This window comes from Furipterus horrens, unplaced genomic scaffold (genome assembly GCF_987537825.1).
Source record: "Furipterus horrens unplaced genomic scaffold, mFurHor1.1.pri manual_scaffold_2, whole genome shotgun sequence".
NCBI classification, from domain to species: Eukaryota; Metazoa; Chordata; class Mammalia; order Chiroptera; family Furipteridae; genus Furipterus; species Furipterus horrens.
In genome coordinates, this window is record NW_028327172.1 from 137,959,547 (window position 1) to 137,978,511 (window position 18,965).

Below are 18,965 nucleotides of genomic sequence, written 5' to 3' on the forward strand. Positions count from 1 at the left end.
TGAAAGCCGTGACCAAGGAGCTGGGCCTCTCGTAGGCAGCCAAGAGCTGTGACTTGGAGCACAAGAATATCGGTGATAGGACTTCGGTACTGAGTGGCTATGGGGGAGAACAAGAGGGAGGAGGAGTTGAAGAAGACAGAGCAGCTTTAGTCTGAGGAGCCAGTGGCACAGTGTTTTCATTAGTAAAGAGAAGGGAGTCACAAACAAAGGTTTTAGTAGAAGCTGATTTGCACATGTTGGGCTGAAGCACATGTGAACAGGCCTTTCATTTTTAAATACATCCAGCAAGCAGTGGGGTGTCTGACCCTCGAGTTTATCACAGAGATTGGCGCTATTAATAAAACAGTGGATTGAGAATGAACTGCAGGGGTGAAAAGGGCCAAGCTGGAGTGGGGGCTGGGCAAGATTGTTACGCTGAAAACCATCCAAGCGCACCAAGGGAGGGACTGAGAGTGCAGTCTGGCTGGGGACCACTGGTGGAAGGGAGCTGCTGCAGTAGCAGTGTCAGGGAAACTTGGAGCAGCAGTGTGCTAAAGGGGAGAGCAGAGAAGAGGTTCAGCAGTCCCCCCTCATCTGCAGTTTCAGCTACCCACAGTCATTCTCGATCTGAAAATGTTAAATGGAGATTTCCAGAAATAATTCATAAGTGTAAATTGCGCGCCATTCTGAGTAGTGAGATGAAATATCTCACTAATCCCACACCATCCCACCTGGGACCTGAGTCATCCCTTTGACCAGCGCCTCCTTGCTACAGATGCTTCCCACCCGTTAGTCACTCAGCACCCATCTCCATTACCAGGTCAACTGCCCTGGGATCACAGTGTGTGTGTCCCACTCACCCTTATTTTACTTTGCTTATCAATGGTCTCAAAGCACAAGGGTAGTGACGCTGGCTATTCGGATAAGCCAGAGACAAGCTGCAAAGTGTGCATATTTGGGAAAAAACACAGTATAGATACGGTTCATCAGGTATCCCCTGGGGGGCTTGGAAAGTACCCCCCAGAAACGGGGATGGCTGTGTTTGAATTGAGTGCGCAGGCCATCTAGTCACCCCTGTGAGCAGCCAGGTCACTCCAGAGGTAGAGGAGATGCCACAGCCCTGCAGGTAAAAATTCTGTATTTATAGATGGCATTTTCATGAAATTTCATGATTAAAAAAAAAAAAAAAGTCTATAAAAGTAGCAGGGTCAATAGGAGGAGAAAGTTTAAGATGGAGAAAACTTAAACATATTTCCAAGGCAAAGAGAAGCCAGAACAAAGGAGAAAAGGAAGAGGCCAACGAGAAATGAAAACTGATGGACTCCAGGAGAAGGAGGTTGAAGGGATGGACTCAAACTCTCCCATGGAGCAGGGCCTTGTCAGGCTCTGCTTCCCCACTTCTGGCCAGCAGCCCCTCCCCTGGCCTTTCCAGCAGTCCCCACCAATGTGTGTGCATATTAACATATGTGATATGTCATAAACCCTTCATAAATGCTGAGCAAGTGATGGCTTGGCCTCAAAATAGGGAACACCTTTGCCTCTGAGGCATGAGCAGAAAGAGGTCAGTAATGATGAGAATGTAAAGAATATAAGACAGAAAAGTATTTATATCAAATTAGGTCACGACTTTAAATATCTACAAACAACAACAAAATATTTATACCCCAGGCAGAGGTTTAGAAAATAGCCTAAAGAACGTAATAGTGGAATTTCAATTTTATTTTCTTTCAAGAGGATGTGGGCAGTCGTGACCAAGAGCTGAAGGACTGTGACTTGGAACAACTTATTTAATCTTTATATTGGTTTTCTCAGTTGTGAAATACTTTTTTTGCTTTTACTCTTCTCATTGAAATATTGAGGTTAATAGGTATATATAATACATACTGGTGTTTTTTGTTTTTAATGACAACGTTGAGTGTAATATGGAAGAGATGTCATTATTCCTCTGGACAACAGGAAAATACATTACAAGTGGAATAAGAGCCAGTGATATCTTTCTCTGAATTTCTTGCCTTTGGCAAACAAATATCTCCCACCCTTCCTAAAAATATAAGAATATAAATGCAGATTGCTTTTCACCTTTTGGCTAAGATCAAGTGTAGAATATAAATGCAGAGAGTAGACCCTTTTCTTTTTTAGGACTTAGCTAAACAAGTTGGCAGTGAAATTCCCACATTAGTGGGAAATTTGACCTGAGGTTATAGAACCAACACACCCTATTTACTAAAGAAAAAATGGCACTCGCTGTTACGTTAAATCGAGTAAGGTACCACGTCCAGGCAGGGTTTCCTTGTAGCTGTCACCACTTCGAGTCAGGCCCAGAAGCTGGTGGAGAATTGTCTGGTTTTATTTCAGGCGTTCAACTGGATTTGCTCTCTGAGGTGGGCCGGTAGCAGAGGTAGCCGCCCTGCTGAAGTATAGGCTCACTTAGCCTGCACCTGCAGATCCCACCTTTTCAAAACTAGAACTTTGCTGGACAGTTTCTTGACCCTTTGCCAACCTGGAATCACATTATCCAAAGGAAGATCTATGACCTAGAAAGGAGTCTGTTATCCATCTGGGCAAACTGCCCCCTTTCCAGGACATCTGAAGACCAGGATTCACACAGGTTTCCGGTGATTCCCACAGACACACACTTGCTTTCCACAGCAGTTCATTCTCCTCACTCTCTCTCCAGACTCCAGAGCCTGGTCAAATCATCAAATTTTATAGGTGTAAGGAATCATCAAGTAATCTGTCCAGGTGCCTTAGTCATGATCCAGATGAGATATCAAGTGGTTCTGCCACACCGTGAAAGACTCCAAAGCAGGAACTCCTGGGGAACCAGAATTATATTTCTTGCTCTTTCAACTTACATGTTCTCACCCTCATGAGGAAATCACTAACTTTTTTTCAATCTGTGTCCATGACCATCTGTACAAACATCTGAGGTCAGCTAAGGGAGGGTTTGTATTCTTATTTATTTTGGTAAATTGCACACAAAAAACCATTGGAAGAGAAAATAGTTTTGATTTGCTCTTTTCCGTGTTCCATTCATGTTAGACCTATCTATAGTGAACTTAAATAAGCTGACATTTTCAAATTTGTGACCCAAATTACATCTTAATTCTTTAAGTGCCTGCCCTTTATGGGACTGGTGGAGGGAATACTAAAAGTAGGGTACATTAAGGAGGTACCCAGGTTGAGTGACAACTAATGAAATAGAATTCTTAGAAAGTCTACTAGTGAGATCTCCAACAAGCACGTGGAAATGAAAAGTAAAGTGAGGAAAACAGTGGGGCTACTTTGGACATTAAAAATGATACTTCCCGTATCCATTTCTTAGCACTTTCTCACCTTCCGAAATGGGATCATCACAGAATAATGCCTTAAAAGTAATTCAGAGCCCAAACAAGAACTGTCTTCATCGAATCCTTTACACTCTGAGTTTTCCCCTTACCCATCTTCAAGAGCAGCAGTCCCCAACCTTTTTGGCACCAGGGACCAGTTTCATGGAAGACTATTTTCCCGCAGACTGGGAACAGGGGGATGGTTTCAGGATGATCCAAGTGCATTACATTCAAGCTCACCTCCGGCTGTGCAGCCTGGTTCCTAACAGAGCCAGACCAGTACCGGTCCGCAGCCCCGGAGGTAGGGGACGCCTCTTCTGGAGGACCAATAATGGTTTGTGTCGCCCTGGGTTGCCTCTGCTTACCAGTCTCCCTGTGGGCTGGAAGTGTTATAATGAAAGAATGTAATAGAGTTGTTCATGGGGTAGAAGATAGGCCTGTTACAGAGATGCAAGCAAAGCGATCAGAACACCTCAGAACCTATCAACACCATTCTCTAATACAAATGGCCTCCTCTTCCCACCCACCCCGCCTCAAAAACATCTTTTAGGGTATAAATTAATATGAGAGGTGTAGTTATTGTGCAATAATTAGACCCCCATGGGAAAAGAGACACTCTCTGTATTGTGTTACTGCCCTGCAGTTGTGATTAGCTAATAATGGTAGTGCCTATGTCACTGCTTAATTATTCTATGTCCTCACAGTCCTCACTGCACTGTTGGACTCCCGCATCCAGGCTTGTTTGAGGCACAACACAACTGCAGGCTCCAGTGTCCTAAAGTCTGCTTGGTTAAAGCCAGCAAATTCTGTGTTTACAACTATTTTATTTTTTTAAACCACAAAGCCACTAAGCTCACCATGTAATTGTTCTATGGAAAGTGTTTAGGGAATGCACTGAAGGCAGATTCTTGCTGTCTGTTAACATTGTTTCATTGTTGCTTTAAAAAAAAAATCTCTTGCTGTCCCGGAAAAGTGGGAAGAGGATTAATATGAGGAAATTAATGCACTTGATTCCTAGAAAGCACAGTCATTTCTGGGTTGGACTTAATGCTAGACATGACCTGCAATAAAAGACAAGGCGGAAAGGGCAGCATTCATGTCGGAAGAAGTGGTAAATGTTGTGAACGGCTGATCCACCCCAAATGACCATTTGTCTGCTCGTCTTTGTGGGGCTGGGATCTGTGAAAGGATGGAGGAATAGCTGAGGTCTCTGTAGTTAGCAGTCTACCTTGCCACAGAGTGGGGATCTCGTTCTTTGCCCCACCTTCTACAAAGAATGAGGAAGCACCTGGTGTTTATTTTGTGTGTCCCCAATTCCAGTTCAAGTGAAAGGGAGGATGAGGTTTTCCGGCTAGGGTTTGAACTTGGCCCTGTGCATGCTCCTGGTTCCTTCTGCGTGAGTTACATCAGCAGAACAAAGGGTATCTTGCTCCCATCTGATGACAAGGCAGCTACTGGCTTCGTTGATTCTACTTTCTAAAATATCTACACTCTTTCTCTGGCATGTAAGTGAAAGGAAATGGTTTGATGAGTCTACTCAGCGCCACAGCCTCAGATGTGTCATGAGAAGCCCTCTGTGAGGTCATGAGGTGGAATGGAATCCCCTTCTTCCTGCTCCTTCAGGCCTGCAGATTAGCCTTGTCCTATGAGAAACTGGACATGGAGGCTGCAGTAGCATTTTAATCTATTCACTCAGCAGATACCTACGATGTGTGAGTTATTCTTGTAGGCTATGGCAAATAAGACAGGCAGAACTCCTGCTCTTTAATAAGCTTGTCTCCTGGTGGGGTTTTCTTATATAGAAGATAGGATCATAACTTACTGTGCTTACGTAGTATGTTACTCTTGGTTTCCTGCCTCCCAGCATCTGTTCCCCTTCCTTACCACAAACCAAACCTTACCCTCCTTACAACCTTTAATCTTCGCATGCTACAAACAAAATTTTCTACCCAGCCCTGATGGAATTGGATGGTACTGTGCTCAGACAGCCCTGAGAATGGTGGTTCTCAAGCTTTATTGAGCCAGACGCACCAAGAGTGCTTGATGAAATCAGATTCCCGGGTCCCACCACCAGAGATTTTGGTCCAGTCTGAAGTTACCTCCAGGTGATTGCTTTTGCCAGGAAGTCCTGGACTATTAACTTTTAAAAAGTGACCTTTCTCCATTAAAAGTGTGTATGGTTACTATGCCCCCAATGTGTTTCCTGCCCCCAGCAGACAGAATGATTCTGACCAAATGGCCATCAGAGCATCTCAGCCCACAGAAGTCTGGTCTTTCTCTTTGTGCTCATTGTCTCCATGACTCAGTCATTCAAGGTTTGAGTTGGGTAGGCTCAGTGGGGCAGCTGCTATATGCGTTCCTAGAAAAGGAGACAGTAGAAACTATGTTATGTATTGAGCTTGATCGAATTTGTATTATGTAGATGCCTTTGTTCTGCAGTCTCAAAATAGGCCTAGGGTTTCCCATTGTTTAGCTCTGTGTGGGCAGTGGAAAATGGGACCTTCACCAAAGCTCAGCCTTGAGCCCGTTGAATTGTGCCTTGTTGCAGTCCTTGGTTTACCTGACAGGAGATGCAGCCAGTGTGTCTGGCACTGGTGGAAACAATAAGAGCTTTTCAAAAGTGATTTTATTGGATCTCCGCAGTTATCAAGCACAGCTTCAGGGCCTTCAGAAACCCCCGATACATGGCCATCCAAGGCTTAAGCTTTCGTGTTTCACAAAGAGGGAGGTCACGCGTCTGAGGCAGCGGGGCTCACTTTGGAAGAATTCAAATTCGTTGACACTTCCTTTGTACTGAATCTGCCTCCTCCTAGCTATCACCCACGGATCCTCATTTTGGTCTCTTGAGCTACAAAGAGTATCTTTTTGATGTCAAGACCTAAGACTGTCTCATCCCTGAGTCTTCTCCTCTCTAGGCTAAATTGTACTTTTTTTAGAACTATTTCTCTTTCACTCAACTTGACTTTTTGGACACACTCAAATCTGTACACACAGACTGAGTGTCCTGATGCTCAGACTAATGAAAAAGGCTGCAAATTTTGTCATCATCCATGCAGCTGCCTTGCTAAGGGGAAAATGTTGAATCTTCAAGTGTTGTAAAATAATGTGAAAAGAAGGTATTCCTCTTTTTGAGGACAGAATAACCAGGTACTCATCCTTTAGATATAGACCCAACAAATTTTTATCTATCATCTACTAGATAGCAGACATCAATGCCACCTCATTTGATTATTTGATTACCATGTCACTTCTCAGAGCTGAGTCCATTATTCCAGTCCGGCAAATAAATACTAACCTCGGCTAATTCGAGCCCAAGGTTTTACAGATGAAAGGGGCAGAGCCAGAAAGTTAAGGGTGAATCTGAATGACTGCAAATTCATTGCTTCTGTCAGTAAATCTCCACAGTAACTACAAGATAAGTCCAAGATGCTAAATAAGAATTTAAGTTCACTATCAGCATTTTATTAACTCTTTGGAGCCAGACAGATGGGTTAGATCCTGGCTGTACCACTTACAGCTGTGTGACTTTCTACCTCATAGGATAATTATAAATGATTAAATGAGCTAATACTCATAGTCATTAAAACAATGACTGGCACGTGGTAGGCACTCAATAAATATAAGCTATCATCATTATTAGCTTTAGTTCTGGCACAAATGAATTGGAGAATATATTAGTTTTCTATTACTGCTATGAAATATTACCACAAACTTATTGGCTTGAAACAACACAAATTTATTTGAATTTATTTTATTTTTATCCTCATTCAAGGACATTTTTTCATTGTTTTTAGAGAGAGAGGAAGGGAGAGAAAAGGAAACACCTATTGGTTGCCTCCTCATACGTGCCCCAACTGAGGATTGAACTTGTAACCTGGGCATGTGCCCTGACCAGAAATTGAACCCATGACCCTTTGGTCAAGGGGACAACGCTTCAACCACTGAGCCACACTGGCCAGGGTCACAAATTTATTTTACTACAGTTCTCAACGTCAGAAGCCCAGCGTACTTGGCTGAAATCAAGGTATCAGCAAGGTACACTCCTTCCTGGAAGCTTCAGGGGAGAATTCATTTCCCTGCTTTTTCAACTTCTGGAGGCCACTAACTTTCCTTGACTCATGGCCCCTTTTACCACTTTCATAATCAGGACTGTCTGGTCAACATGTCTCACGCTGCCATCTGTCTGGTTCTCTTTCCATTCCCTCTTCCACCAGTAAGGATGCTTGTAATGACACTAAGCCCTCCCAGGTAATCCAGGATGATCTTCCCCTCTCTTGGTCAGCTGAACAGCAACTCTGAATTCCTCCTGGTCACCTAACCTAGAATAGTCACAGGTTCCAGGAATGAGGACATGGACATCTTTCAGGAGAGGAGCCATTATTCTGCCCATCAGAGAGAACACAGTACAGTAGTAATTCTTATCTCCCTCTGCAAACATAGCCCTGGGGACCCACATAAGCTTAGTCTGCTTACCCCGTAATGCAGAAGTTGGGAGGGAAAAGGAACAGGGAACAGGAGGACCGCTGTCAAGCACCAGTTCATGAGCTGTGTTTCAGTTCAGTTCAGATCAGTCCCTTATCCTCCTGCAGGAAATGCAGACTGGAACGGGCCGGGAGGGTGGGTAGGCCAGGTGATCCCTGCAGCAGAGAGAGGAGCTTTCTCCTGAGAAGTGGAGCTGAGCCCCTTTCCTCTGGGGAGCTGAGGAAAAACAAGTAAGCATTTATCTCTGGTACAGATAAACCTAAAAAGAAAATAAGTGAAATAATTTTTTTTTTATTTAGGTAAGATTAGGCTTGCTTATTATTCGGGCTGGTTTAAGAAAGTTTTCTTAACCGCACCGCTCCCACAACCACTATACATCTCAGTGGCTGCCGCGGCGTGGCCACCTCATCACAGGCTCACCCACACAGCTGGGGGGCTGCGCCCACTCATGTGCACACTGGGCAGGTCCTCAGTGTCCTCGTCTCCAAAGTGGGGGTGACTCCGTATCTGGATCACGGGTTGTCTGGGAAGAGCCAACCTGAAATGGTACACATAAAAGACTTACAGCCCTTTGTTATTCTGGCTGGGGATTAAGGGAGAGAAACAAATATTTGAGCTGGGTAGGCAAGTCCAACTCTCGGCTCTGCTCTGTCAGACAGCTATTCCAAGGGCCCTGGTAGCACTATCTCCTTTCTTTTTTCTTTTCCTGTTCTCCCTTCCTACTTTCTTTCTTCCCACCTTTTATAGCAAGGGAACTAGTGACCTAGGCACTCTGTCTGTGACCTACAGTTTTGATCTGAGCCAAGAAACTCTTCCAGATAACATTGCCCATCCAAGACACAGCACAGCCCTGAGGAGAAAGAACATACCCAGTGGAGTGGGACAGATGTTTGAAGACTACTCAGCTTAGAGTCTTTCCAAGAATGAGCTAACCTGGTCAAAGCAACAAAGAAATTCTGTGACCAGGGCAGCTGAAAAATCCTCACCACCAATGTCCCTCTTACCTGCCAACTCCCCTCAGTAATACCCCAGTGCCGCCACACACACACACACACACACACTTCTTTTTCCATAAAAAGGCCCAGAACTGTGTTGCTGTGTAAGGTCATCAAAACATGGCTTTCGTCCATCACAAGACATTCTATTTCCTGGTTAGCCAATGGTCATAACAGCTCGGGGCTGGTTGGGGGTTTTTAACCAGTGGTGAAAGAGGCACATGTGACAAGTTCCGTCTGCCACTAGGTGAGCAGGGCGAGGCAGGCGGAGCTCCCCTGCTGGCACCCCCCTTGGCTGTGCTGTGTAACCTTTTCTTTGCAAGAAGCAGCGTCCTACTGAAAGGTGCTGTGGGCAACTGGTATCCAACACTTACCACCCTTCTCCCAAAACGTCCCTCTGGCGTTCTGTAAACAGTTCAATTGAGAAAGCAAAGGATACAGTTCTCAGTGGAGACTGAAGGGAATCTTAGGTGGGCAGAATGCAATTGCCCAAGGCAGCATCTTGCCAGTCTGCCAGCATAGAAATAGGAAAATCTGTGTGTTGGTGGCATTTAATTTGTCTCTGTCTATTGTGTTTAGGGTCTCTTTTCTCTATTGTGCATGTGTTGACTATTTAGTTTTGAAGTATTTGATTGTGATTGGCTGTGTGACAGATTCAAGTTTTTCTTTTGCTTTAAATAGAGTACTTACTAGAATTCAAAAGGTTCTTAAAGGCAGCTAGATAGGCAGTCGAGGTATGTTTTCCAGGTTAGACTCAACTGGGGCAGATGTTCAGAGTCATGGAACCTTCTCACTTTAAAGTGGGTTATTTAGCTCATTTTTCTTAGTCTCTTGCTTGATTCTTCTCCTTCCTGTTCTTCACCCTATCCCCATCTTTCTGCTGGGACTGCCCAAGAACAGCATAATAAAGGTCAGAAAACCATGTTCCGTATAGTTCACTACAGCTGGTCTCCCTGGGTTTTTAAATAAATAGAAAACCAAGATGTAAAGAAACCTCTATTCTGCATAGTGGTTCTGTATTGTCAGTCACAAAATGGGCCCCGTGTGTCACCCAGACTCATCAACCTCTCCCACAGCCCCGAGCCCAGGCTTCCTGTTACATGTGTCTGTAATAAGTTATCTCCAACTCACTGTCCACCATCAAAACTGAATTATCCATGCAAGCAGAGTATGACTTGAACCCACTTCTCCCGCAGATCCACCTGAGACTTGAAGGATGTGAAAAAATCACCCATGAAGCATGAGCTCAGCCAGTTCTAACGTCATCCAGCTCCTTTTCCCTATTCACACTGGGTGAAACTCTAGCTCGAAGTGGGTGACTGATTAAGTCTGCTTCTTGCTGCTTTGATTTCTCTGCGTGAGAAGACCAGCAGTGCCCACCCTGGCCTCACTCGAAAGGGCCTCGTGGACTGGCACGTGGGGTCCCCTCTAGAATTCCATGTGAGGTAAAGAGGGTCATCTAAAGAAGTAACATCAATGGTTGTGTAGTCATTCATAATTGAAGGTGTTTAGACTGAAAGTGGAGAAGATCATATCTAATTTCTTTTCTGAAATAATATTCTGTATAGGCTTGTCCCCTCAAGTTCAATCTGTGCCCAATAATCGATGATCTAAAAATCCCTGACCAGTGCCAGATACTGTGCTGGTTTCATTACACAGCTTACCTTACTTCATCCTCACAGCCATTTTAGGTTGGGTTTTTTTTTCTCCACTTAAAAATGATGGAACTGAATGAAGCCTGAGGAGAAAAAGACAGTTTGAGTCCAAAGTGCGCAGTTTTAACTAGAGCCCTGTTTTGCCTCCAGTTGTTTTTAGAAAAGGGTGATGAAATTGTAATGTTGTGTTTTTTATTCAGAGCTATAGCCTTAGTACCTCTGGGGCCAAGAGAGGGCACTTTTTCCTGTCCTCAGAGATGCCCATGCTCACCAACCTCTCTGATCCTTCTCCTGCCACCATAGATTAGATGGAGAGCAACCCACCCAAGGGGTGGCCCACAGGATTAGAGGCTAGCAAGGTCTCTGTGCTGTAAATGAGGTCCAAACATTCGACGATACATACACTGAGGTATTAGACGCTACCACGGGTTCCGTGTCTCCAGCACTCAACACTGAGTACTCCACAGCATCATGACGACAGGGCCATCATAACTTTCCAGGAGTGTGTCTGTGTTCCCTCCAGAGAAGTGACTTTCTCCAGGTTATTGCTTTCAGTGCTTTGACGCACACATACTTCTGCATCCCTGGTGTGAATGGCAGCCGAGCCTTGGGCCCTTTCTGATGATAACATTAGCTCCCACGTGTTTATCAGGTGCGTGCCAGAATGTCCTGCTCCAGTTACCCAGCTAACTCCCCTCCACACTTCTCCCCAGGTTGCGTCATGTTCATTTCCTGTGCTTTGAGGGATCATCTCACCTCCTTGCCCTGTTCCTTTCCATTCGTTCCCTCTTCTCTCAGATCTGACTCGTGTCTGAGGGAGGTAAAGAAGAAGAGAGCCCTGAATCAGATCAGAGTTTTCTGACAGTCATTGTATACTGGCACTGGAGTTCCTTTATTAGCTACATTTCATGAGGACAAAGACACAGATTTTCATAAGGTCTTCTGCTATGCAAGCAGTTGACCCAATTTTATTTCTAAAATTACTAGAAAGTCTTCTATTATTATAACCATCCAGCTCGAATGGTACTGTTTGCATGGTAAATATTTTTCCATCCTTTTACTTTCAACCTGTTGGTGTCTTTGAATCTGAAGTGGGTCTCTTAGAGACAGCATAGACAGATATGGTTTTTGGTTTTAGGGTTTTTTTAAATCCAGTCTAACAATCCCTGCCTTCTGATTGTATCATTTAATTCATTCACATTTAATGTACTTACTGATATGGCACATTTACGTGTGCCTTTGTACTTTTCATTTTCTATGTGTCACATAGCTTTTCGCTCCTCTGTTTATGGCTTTATTTTGCATTAAGTAAATATTTTCTGGTCTAACACTTTAATTCTTTTCATGATATTTTCAATATTTTCACATTTTATTTATTAGCAATTTCCCTAGGACTTAAAATAGACACCCTGACTTACCAGCATCTACGTCAGATTATACTCACTCAATGCCAGTGAGATACAGAAATCTCCAATAAAACACTCCCCCCTTCTCCCCTTGTCATGTTGTCTTTACATACATATTACATTTACATGTATATTCTAAACCCAATAATATATTGTTATAATTATTGTGTTATACAACCTAATGTCTTTTAAAGAATCTGAAAGGAGAGCGTGTGTGTGTGTGTGTGTGTGTGTGTATATATCAGTAGAGTTTGTTTGTAACCCTCTATTTACCATTTTTGGTAAGTGCAATTATGCTCTCTTTTATAATTACCTACATAATCACCTTCATTAATGTTCTTTGGGGGTTTCTTTTGGTGTGTGTGTATGTGTGTGTAAACATTCTAATTACTGTCTGTAATCATTTGCTTTCAACCTGAAGAACTTGCTTTAGTGTTTCTTGTAAGACACATCCGCTAGCAACAAATTCTTGGTTTTTTTTTTTTTTTTTTCAGATTTAATGTGTTTTATTGATTAAAATATTACATTTGTGCCAATTTCCCTTCCCTCTGCTCCCCTCCACCCGGTGGCCCCCCTCCCTCCAGTTGTCCCCCCCTTTTAGATTATGTCCATTAGTTGTGCATACAGTTCCTCCCAATCTCTCTCCGTCTATTCCATTCCCTCCTACCATGATCCCCAATTCCTATATCATCTCCCTCCCTCTCCCCACTCCCCCTCCCTGTTGACCTCCCCCCACTATGCTTCCCTTACCCACAGTTCCTTTTCCACTCTCGTTGCCTGTTTCGTTTGCCTTTGTTTCATCTCCCTAGCTTCTGTTTTTTAAACCAGTCCCTTTAACATCTCATATAACAGTGGTTTGGATCTAATGAACTCTTTCAGTTTTATTTTGTCCTGGAAACACTTTCTCTGTCCTTCTATTCTGAATGACAATTTCGCTGGATAGAGTATTCGTGGTTGTAGGTTTTGGATTTTCATTACTTTGAATATTTCTTGCCAGTCCCTTCTTGCCTGTAGTGTTTCCCTTGAGAAGTCAGCTGATAGTCTAATTGGGACCCCTTTGTACATAATTCTTTTCTTCTCTCTTGCTGCTTTTAAGATTCTCTCTTTATCCTTAATTTTTGACATTTTGATTATAATGTGTCTTGGAGTGGTTCTCCCTGGGTCCAGTCTCTTGGGAACTCTCCTTGCTTCCTGGACCTGCATGTCTATTCCCTTCCCCAAGTCTGGGAAGTTCTCCTTTATTATATTTTCACTCAATTTTTCAAGTTCTAGTTCATCTTCCTCATTCTCTGGCAAACCAATGATTCTTATGTTGGGCCTTTTATAGCTGTCCCAGAGGTTTCTGATCCTCTCATTGTTGCTTCCTATTTCCTCTCGCTGCATTGGTTGACTGCTTGTTCCTTCTCCATATTCCAGTTTGTTGAAATGAACTCTGGATTCCTCACCATCTGTCTCGTATGTGGTTTTGTTCCTTTCGTTATGAAAGTTTTTCGCTTCTTTCATATCTTTTTCCTGCTCTTTTGTGAATTCTGTAAGCCACCTGATAACAATGGCCCAGAACTGAGCCTCTGACAGGTTTCTTATCTGTTCATCTGTCAGGTTCTCTATCTGCTGTCTGGTGAGTTGTGCCACCGAGATCTCTATATTTGTCTGCCACATTTTGACAGATGCGTTTTGTTTTCCTGGGCCGGCTGTCCGGGGTGGTGCCTGTGTACGCGTCACAAATTAGGGACCAGTGCCTGTCCGCGACCTATTTCGCAGCCCTGTGGCGCTTTCTGTGGGGGCGGGGGTCCAAGATGGATTCACACAGTTATTCAGCTAGGAGACCGGGATCCGTCCTCCCGCCCCCCTGGGCCTCACTGTTCAAGGCGATGCTGCGGCTGCTCTCCCCAGCGCCTGGAGTCGCGCACGCCAGGGGCTTGATTGGAGTCGCGCACGCCAGGGGCTCCGCAAACAGCTTTGCCTTCTTTAACTCTTACCTGCCCAAATGGCACCGCTGGTTTATAACTTCATATGTTGGGCTTCCGTGTAGTTTTATTTTCTGGAATTTCTAGTTATCCTTTGTTTTGAAGTAGTTGTATTCCTCTATAGTTGTAGAGGGAGACCTAGCGTGTCCGTCTAAGCCTCCATCTTGGCCGGAAGTCCAACAAATTCTTGGTTTTTGTTCATTTAGGAATGTCATTATTTTCCTTCATTTCTGACAGATAGTTTTGCTGGATATAAGATTCTTAGTTCATAAATTTTTCTTCTCAGCACTTGGACTATGCCATCCCACCGCTTTCAGGTCCACTGTTCTGAGAAGCCAGCTGTTTATCTTACTGGGATTCCCCTAAACATAATGAGTCTTTTTTTTCTCTTGCTGATTTCAGTATTTTTCTCTTTATCTTTGGTTTTCAGCATTTTTACTATCATGTCTGGGTATGAATCTCTGTGCTACTCTATTTGTAGTCTGTTGAGTTTCTTGGATATATAGGTGAATGCTTTTCATCAGATTTAGGAAGTTCTTTGTCATTATCTCTTTGAATATTTTTCTGCTCTTTTCTCTACTTTTAGTACTCCCATTACACATGTTAGTGTGCTCAATGGTATGTCACATTTCTGTGATGCTCGCTTTTTTGCCTTCTGAAATCAAGTATTGAACCCCATGCTGAATTATTTCTGTAATTTACTTTTCAATTCCAGAATTTCCATTTTGTTCATTTTTGTCATTTGCATCTCCATTATTTGATGAAATATTGTCATCATACAATACACAAGGAGTAGAAACTTTGGCTTGACTTTATATATTATTATATATATATTTTAAGAGAAAATAGACACACATTGTGAGGTATCAGAAGCCGATGTGATACACGGACAGCAATGTGACAAGGTGAGGAATTCAGTGTTTAGACATTTGATCTGGTCTCATTCAAAAGGAATCCCAAGCGAGGTGCACTGCATACAATGCTGTGTCGTCTCTGGTGGCAGGGCAGGGGTGCATTCCCTCCTGCTGGGCATGGACATTCCAGGAGGATGGATGAAGCTCCTGACCATGCTAGATGGAAAGGAATTTCATACTCACAATGATTTCACAGCTAGAAGTGGATCAAGGGCTTCTTTGAGCTGTGGTCAGAGTTGAGTTTAGCCTTCACCTCCATCACCAGGATAAAGATGATATGAAAGTCAGCAGATTGTTAAGCTCTACAAATGTAAGATAGCTGAAATACTGTTTACATAAGCATTTATCAATTTCAGAATTTCCATTTTGTTCATTTTTATAATTTCTAGCTCTATTATTTGGTAAAACATTGTCATCATGCCTTTAATTCTTTAAACATGGTTTCCTTTAGTTTTTTTTTTTAACACACTGATAATAGCTATTTTATAATAGCTATAAAAGGATAGGGAGTACTACTACTTTGGAAACAATTTGGCATTTCTACAAAATGTTAAATAGATTTAGTGTATGACCTAGCAATCCCAGTCCAACGTGTATACTCAAGAGAACTGAAAACATGTCTACACAAAAACTTGTACACAGTGTTCACAGCAGCATAATTCGTAATAGTCCAAAAGTGGAAACTACCAGCATGTCCACAGCTGGTGAACTAATGAGCAAGATTGAGTGTTTCCATACAATGGAATATTACTCAGAAATAAAAAGGGAGAAAGCACTGACACAGGCTACAACATGGATGAACCTTGCAGACATTTTGCTAAGTGAAAGAGCCAGTCACAGAAGATCACATATTTTAAGATTCATTTCTTTGAAATGTCCAGAATACACAAATCCATACATATAGAAAGTAGTTGCCACTGTCAGAAGGGCATGGGTTTCTTTCGGGGGTAGTAAAAATGTTCTAAAATTAGACAGTGGCGCGGGTTGTTCAGCTCTGTAAATATACTAAAAACCACTGAGCTATATACATTAAAGGGGTAAATTTTATGGTATGAGAATTCCATTCCAGTAAGACTGTCGTTTTATAAGAGATGATTGAGAAAACAGGGGAAGGAAAGTTTGAACTAAAATGGTTTTATCTCCTATATTCTACCCCCTCTATTACCACTGCTACCAGGGCCCTGGAGACTTCTATCAAATTCAGGAAGATGTATGATTTTTTTTTTTTTTCCCTAAAACTGCATTGAGAAAATGTCAGCTCTGGAGCAGACACAGTAAGAAAGGCAGGCACTGTCATTTTTCTCCCCCACTCCTTATTTTGTTAACCTGGATGAGGAGGAGGCTTAGAGGCCTGAGGCCTCTAAAAACAGATGGACTGTAAATCAGGACACGTGGAGCTAAAGTGAGGCTAATGAGAGATGCGCCTGCCCAGGATAGGTCTCCTCTTCTCACATTTTCCCCTCCCTGCTGGCAACGGGGGTGTTCATTGTCCTGGCAAAACAGAACTGTGGTCATTTTTATTAATCGCCAAATCTAATGGTCAGTCGTTGCCACAAGTACAGTCCCATCCATCTTTCTCACCCACAACATAAGCACGGCTCCCTGGATCCATCGGCTGTGGTGAGGGCAGATTACTTACTGGGCCATTTGGCTTTCACTCATTTTGTGTTCTTTCTCCATTTTCCCACCCTTTTGGTTTTTCAGTGGCTGCTTCAACCCCCAACTCCACTGCTGGTGCGGCCATGAACTCTTTGACCTCTCTCGGGACTCTACAAGGACTGGCGGGGGCCACTGTTGGACTGAATAATATTAATGCACTTGCAGGTACCATAAACAGTGAGTATTTGCTGCTCTGGTGGACAGCCTTCCCCCAAATTTTCCACAGAAAATGGTCGGCCAGAAATGACCTAAAAAAGGAAACATAACAGGGAGAACTAATACTTGGGATGGAGGAGCACATGCTTTGATAGGCAGACACTGTCTAGGTTCCTTTTGCCTCAAAAACACCCAACCACTAGCCCCGTAGTCTTTCTGATATGCAGCAAGTGCATATTCACCCATACACTTCTGTGGTTGGCAGATGTTTGCAGGTTTTGAGGGGTTTGGTTGGGTTTTGGATGTGTTCTGTTCTTCTAAGAGGCAGTGTGCTAATAGAAAAATTGACGGACCAGAAATCAGGACACAGGGATTCAGCCCCGAATCTGATAGCAATTACTTGTAGGATCTTAGGCAAATCACTGCCCCACTCTGAGCTTCATTTTCCCATTTGAAAATTGAAAGTTCTGGATCAGATGATCTTAAAGGTGCCCTCCAGCTCTAAAACCCAAAGATTCATGGCAGTTATGCTGGGGGGTAAGAGGGGGTGAGGCCTTGAAACAAAGGAAGTGCAGCTGAGCAGAGGAGCCACTGCCGAAGGGAACGTGGTCTGGAGTACTAAGCACACACAGGCGTGGGTCACTCTAATCAGTGCAGCTCTAAAGGCTGTCATTCTGCCACCACAGGCTGAGGCAGATGCTTACAGAGTCACTTAGTTCTGAAACAGGGACTCACTGAAGAGCTCAAGGTTCTACCTACGTAGCTTACCCACGTCTGGCACATCAGATCTGTGGGAGAACAGTTCCCAGCAAGCAGATAAGTATATTGCAGGCTCATGTTTGGCATTGGCTACTGCCCTAGGGGGAAGGCAGGCATCTCCTTTGCCTTTGCCTCAGTTTGGTCCCTGCTGGGTGCCTGAGAGCAGCCAAGCCCATCAGGTCCATGTAGCCCAAAGAGATCCGATTTGAGCATTCAGTTACCTACAATGCAGCCCAAGCAACTTACCACCCATTTTAAGCATTAAGAAAGACGTTCTTGTTGAGTTGCCCTGTTTTAAGCTATGATTCAGTATGTGAACTGTTTTTAAAGAGTGATCAGGAAGTACAATTTTCTTAAAAAGGCAAAAAGAAAAAAAAAAATCTCAGTAATTTGATACTTTAAAAGCTTGAAAATAGTACCTTGCAATTTATTTGGTAAAAAATGAACTAGAACTCATCCAAATGAAGGCTAACTTTTATAATCCTGATAAGAAAATAAATCATAAATTTAGAGGTAGGAAATATTCAGGCTTTATTAAATCCTTTTATTCAGATGCTCTAGGAAAAACAAACAAAAACTGGAACTGAGTTTTATCTCACCATAAGCCAAAGAAAGAAGAAAATAAAATATTTCTACTTCCATATACGATGACTCTTCATTAGCAAATAGTATATGAAGTGGTTATCATGTGACAGCAAATGTTTTGTGCCAGTAAAGCTGCCTCCAGCCCCCTCTTTGCAAGAGCCCTCATTGCCTTGACTCCTCTTTCTGACCTTGTTCTGCAGACGCTCCAGCCCACTTGTCCTTGCCCTCGGTTGCAGGTGTGTGTGTTTGCACACAGCCCTTCATGCTGCTTCTCTTGCCCCAGGACCTAGTTCCCCTAAAACAAGGACTTTGATTTGATCGCCTGCCTGTCCTTGGTCTGCAAAGTAACAGGCCAGTGGGAGTGGCTGTCCTCCTCAGCACGTGCTCATGACTGTTGTGTGTCGTCCTCTTGTCCGTGTGGTCCACCCGTCTCCATCCTGCAGCGTTATACTTGAGTGGGATTTTCCATCGTTATGAGGGGTGAGAGAGGGACTTTGTTGAATGGCAGAGAAACCATGACTAGGTCTTGTGTGAGATCTGTGTTGTACAAATTTTGCTTCTGGCAAGGACAACAAGCTTAAGTTATTTTGTTTTTTAAAATTCTTTGCCATTGGGTCAATGTAAGTTTGTATAGTTCGTGGGAAATAAGAATGTCTCTAGTTTCAAACAACCCCTACCAGAGACTATGAATGAGGAGAATGTTTAATGAAACGAAAAATCATGCTGAAACCAAAATATATTCTTTCAGATTTGGTGAATGTTACTAGTTCAGGACTATTTAATAATCCCCAAAATGGCTAGCAGCTAGTATTTGCTGCTTGTCTCAAATACAAAGAGAAAGCCTAACCTGGGGTGTCCTCTTTCAGACCATTCTCCCTCAACATGATGATGTTACCTGTCCTACTGAATTCCCAAAATGGTAGTCAAGAAACAGCTGGTCAGAGGCAGCTCCTAGAATAGCTGGCCTCAGCTTCCATAACATTGCTATTTCCCATCCCTCTCCATCCCAGGAACCACTATTTGCCGCCATAAGGAGAGTGTAATGTATAGAGCCAACTCCTTTCCATGAACAAAGGAGC

At 43.3% G+C, this 18,965-nt stretch overlaps 1 protein-coding gene across 9 annotated transcripts in view; it reads left to right on the plus strand.

Moving 5' to 3' along the window:
- CELF2 (CUGBP Elav-like family member 2) overlaps positions 1-18,965 on the plus strand; it is a 402,001-nt gene that overhangs the window by 368,551 nt on the left and 14,485 nt on the right. For 5 of the 9 annotated variants that reach the window (XM_090266497.1, XM_090266496.1, XM_090266499.1 and 2 more), the window contains exon 10: positions 16,432-16,551. In XM_090266497.1, the coding sequence (XP_090122623.1) occupies positions 16,432-16,551 (120 nt within the window). Of the gene's footprint in view, positions 1-16,431; positions 16,564-18,086; positions 18,123-18,965 lie in introns of all 9 variants that reach the window. The other 4 variants (XM_090266503.1, XM_090266498.1, XM_090266504.1 and 1 more) reach the window with 2 other exon arrangements.